The sequence below is a fragment of the Pipistrellus kuhlii genome, unplaced genomic scaffold, assembly GCF_014108245.1.
Source record: "Pipistrellus kuhlii isolate mPipKuh1 unplaced genomic scaffold, mPipKuh1.p scaffold_m20_p_136, whole genome shotgun sequence".
In the NCBI taxonomy this organism is placed as follows: Eukaryota; Metazoa; Chordata; class Mammalia; order Chiroptera; family Vespertilionidae; genus Pipistrellus; species Pipistrellus kuhlii.
In genome coordinates this window covers 120781-124666 of record NW_023425445.1, presented here as the reverse complement: position 1 = coordinate 124666, position 3886 = coordinate 120781, and the positions used below count along the sequence as shown (strand labels likewise).

At 64.6% G+C, this 3886-nt stretch overlaps 1 protein-coding gene across 1 annotated transcript; it reads right to left on the bottom strand.

The window, feature by feature from the left end:
- Positions 1–556: 556 nt before the first annotated feature.
- On the bottom strand, positions 557–3486 carry ZNF784 (zinc finger protein 784). The gene is made up of 2 exons (XM_036436425.2): positions 3309–3486; positions 557–1946 (listed from the first exon to the last, which is right to left on the bottom strand). Exons 1-2 carry the CDS (start codon positions 3387–3389, stop codon positions 1044–1046), a joined length of 984 nt encoding a protein of 327 aa, XP_036292318.1. The 5' UTR covers positions 3390–3486; the 3' UTR covers positions 557–1043.
- Positions 3487–3886: the final 400 nt, after the last annotated feature.

The following is a 3886-nucleotide window of genomic DNA, read 5'->3' as shown; positions in this document are numbered from 1 at the left end:
ACTCAAATCCTCTCCTCGCCCGGCTCTGACGGCTCAGCTGCCACGCGCAGGCCATCCGAGGGCCTGGGGGCAGCTGGGGGCCAGGCTGTCAGCTGTTGGCTTCAGGTCCGGAGCGGCGATTAGAGACCCCTGAGGCATTCCGTAGAGCTGGGTGGGGTGGGCTGAGACACACCTTAGGAGCTGGGTTTGAGGGGGCGTTGGCCGCCTGGATCTCAGTTGTCCCAGAAGAGAAGTCTGGTGCGTTAAGGGGGGTCGCCATGGGAACAGGGACAGCAGCTCTTGCAGCCGAGATCCTTACGATCAGTTGGACGGTCAGGCTGAACTTCGGAGGCTCAAATGCTCTAGTCCACATGTGTCAAACACAAGGCCCGCGGGCCAAATCCGTCCCGCCAGGCCTTGCAATGTGGCCCGCACCGCGCTGTCATCACTGCACTCCGCTGCGTTTCCATCACAATGACAGTTTATGACTGTTCAGTAAACCATTCGGCCCGCGATTTAGGCTGGATTTTAGATTTTGGCCCCTTCTCTGATTGAGTTCGACACCCCTACTCTAGTCAATGACTTGGGGGCCCCCTGGCTTGAGGTGACGGGGTTCCAGTCTCTTTATGGAGGACCTTCATGGCGGCTCCCGTGTTCAGTGCATCCAGCGAGGTAGGCAGACGGTCCCCTCCTGGCCCGCCCTCCGCCCCGAGACTGTTCAGGGGCCAGCGATGAAGGGCTGGCCGGGGACACTGGGATGGACCCCGCACCTGCCCGTCCCCTCAGCCCTGGCTCCCCCTGCGGAGGGCGCAGGCTCTGTCCTGTACCAACTCCACCCAACAGGCAGGCAGGCCGGCGGGCCAGACGCTCAGCCGTGTTCCTGGCAGTTAGCTGGACATCGACTGGGCTGCCCCGCGGGTTTGTGGGAGCCCTGAGCGTCGCATTTAGCTGGAATGCCTGTCCGATCTCCCCCAGTCTCCCCTCTTCTGTCTGGCACCTCCTCCTGGTCCCAGCCGACCCCTCCCCCTGCAGCCCGCTGCCCTCCGCCCGCTTCTGGGGCAAGCCTACTGGTCAACATTCGCCTGCTTGATTGCCGTCTCCCCAGGTCCCTCTTCCCGTGTGTTTCCCGCCCCACTCGGCCGGCTCCCGGGTCCCTCGGCCCCCGCCGCCGGCTGCCTCCCGGCGTCCCTGGGCCCCGGCCCCGGGCCGCGGCAGTGCGTGCGCTGATGCTTGCGGAAGTTGGAGGAGTTGTTGAAGGTGCGGGCGCAGAGCGCGCAGCGGAACGGGCGCTCGCCGGTGTGGATGCGCGCGTGGCCGCTCAGCACCGAGGACTGCGTGAAGCCCTTGCCGCACACGCCGCAGTGGTAGGGCCGCTCGCCCGTGTGCACCCGCTCGTGGTCGCGCATGTCCGAGGAGCGGCGGAACGGCTTGGCGCAGAACCGGCAGGCGAACGGCTTCCCCGCGGCCGCCAGCGCTGCTGCCGCCTCGGGGCGCTCCGGGGCTACCCCGGGCCCCGGTGCCCGAGTCCCCGCCGCTGCGGCCTCGGGGGGCCTCCGAGAGGCTCCCGGCTCGGCGCCGTGCCGGAGCTGGTGCCGCAGCAGGGCCGCCAGCGCCCCGAAGGCGCGGGGGCAGAGCGGGCAGCGGAACGGACGCTCCCCGGTGTGCAGGCTGTAGTGTGCGCGGAGGCTGGCGGGGCCGGCGCAGCTGTGGCCGCACACGTGGCACCGGCCGGGGTCCGCGCCCCGCCGCCCGCCGCCCCCGGCCCCCGCCCCGGCGCCGGCCAGGTGGCCGTGCTCGTGGAACAGCAGCTCGGAGACCAGGCGGAAGGCGGCGGGGCACAAGGCACAGTGCAGGGAGCCCGGCTCCGGGGGCTCCGGCGCCAGCGTGCTGTCCGTCACCCTCACCACCTGGATCTCGATGAGGCCGGGCGGGGGCGTGGCGGGGCTGCCGTCCGCGGGCACCAGGACCTGGGGTGGGGGCGGGGGGAGAAGAGAGGAGCCTGTGGACCCGGCCTCAAGGCCTCCAACCCCTGCACCAACACGCCCCAGTTCTTGAAAGCCTCCTCTCCTTTGCACCCCCTCCTATTCTAGGTTCTGCTCTAAGCCCCATCAAGACTTCCCCTCCCCGGCCGAAACCGGTGTGGCTCAGAGGATGGGGCATCGGCTTGCGGACGGACTCAAGAGTTCCACGCAGGTTCGATTCCGGTCAAGGGCGTGTACCTTGGTGTGGGCGCATCCCCAGTGGGGGGTGTGCAGGAGGCAGCTGGTCATGTTTCTGGCTCTCTATCCCTCTCCCTTCCTCTCTGTAAAAATTAGAATATTTAAAAAAAAGAAAAGAAAAAAAACGCAGCCATGTCTGGCCTCGACTGCAAAGGCCATCCTGAATGGGCCCTCTGTGCTTGGCCCGCTCCCGGTGGCCCATCTCGCCAACAGCCGGAATGACCTTTGGCAAATGGAAACCGGATCAAGTCAGTTCCCACTCAAAAAGCTCCGTGGCTCCAACTGCGCTTAAAAATCCCCCAGAACCGCCTAGGAATATCCATCCGCCGCCACCTGCTCCTGCTTATCTCGCGGGCCCGGTGTAAACAGAAGCAGGCAGGCACGCAGCTGACTGCTGTGTCTAAATTTAGCTTCCCCCACCACCACCCTCACTCCGTCTTTATTTCCTTTCTGGAACGCTGCATAGTCCGTCCATCTCCCCTCAACGCCTCTCTCCCCCACTAGCTAGTCTGCAAGCTGCAGGAGAGCAATCCTCCTCTGCCTCCCTCAGCTACCCATCTGTGAACCCCCAAGTAAGCAGCTCAGGAAATGTCCCTGGAATGAATGAATAAGTGAATGAATGTCCTCACTCTCCAGTCCCCAGTGGGGGGCCTGAGAATGTTCTGGAAGCCCCCTGGAGCAGTGATTTCATCCTCAAGCATCCTCCCTTGGGGAATTCGGGGCGCGTCACCCAGGCCTTTACAGAGAATCACACCCCCACGCCATCGTGGGCGCCCTAGGATCGATCACCTTCCCAGCCCTCCACCCCGGCCCACGGCCCCGCAGTCTCATGGAGGCCCCGCCCCTCTTGAGGCCCCGCCCCCTAACCTGACACATTCAATACCTGGATCCATTTCCCCGCCCAGATGTTCTCCAGGCCCCGCCCGCTGAGCCACGCCTTCACTCCGCCATTGGCTCCGCCACAGGCCACGCCCCCGGCTCCACCCGAGAACTCCGCCCCCAGGCCACGGCTCTAAATACCTCCCCACCCACCCAGCCTCAGAGGCCCCGCCCCGGCCCGCGGCCTCCTCCCGCCGGGAGCCCTGGCCCACGTCCCCTCCGCGTTCGCACCAGGTCTGGCAGCTCCGGGGAGCGCGGCGCCCGGGCCGCTGAGCCCGGACTCTGGGGCGGCTCCGGGCGCTCCGCGGCCATCTTGTGCCCAGGCCCCGCCCCCTTGGCCTGCGGTCGCCCTGGAAGGGGGCGGGGCTAGCGCTGGCGTCAGAGCCACCGCGCAGGCGCACTGGGGTGGGCGGGGCTTTCAGGTAGCCTGAGTAACTCCACCTGTCACCCCCCCCCCCCCAAACATACACACAGGAGACAGCCCCGAGGGACGCTGGGGGAATGCCAATTTCTCTCTCTTTTTGTTTTTAAATATGTTTTACTGATTTTTTACAGGGAGGAAAGGAGAGGGATAGAGAGTTAGAAACATCAATGAGAGAGAAACATCGATCAGCTGCCTCCTGCACATCCCCCACTGGGGATGTGTCTGCAACCAAGGTACATGCCCTTGACCGGAATTAAACCCTGGACCCTTCAATCTGCAGGATGATGCTCTATCCACTGAGCCAAACCGGTTAGGTCTGCCAATTTCTCTCTCTCTCTCTCTTTTTTAAAAAGATAAATTTTATTGATTTTAGAGTTCAGAAGGG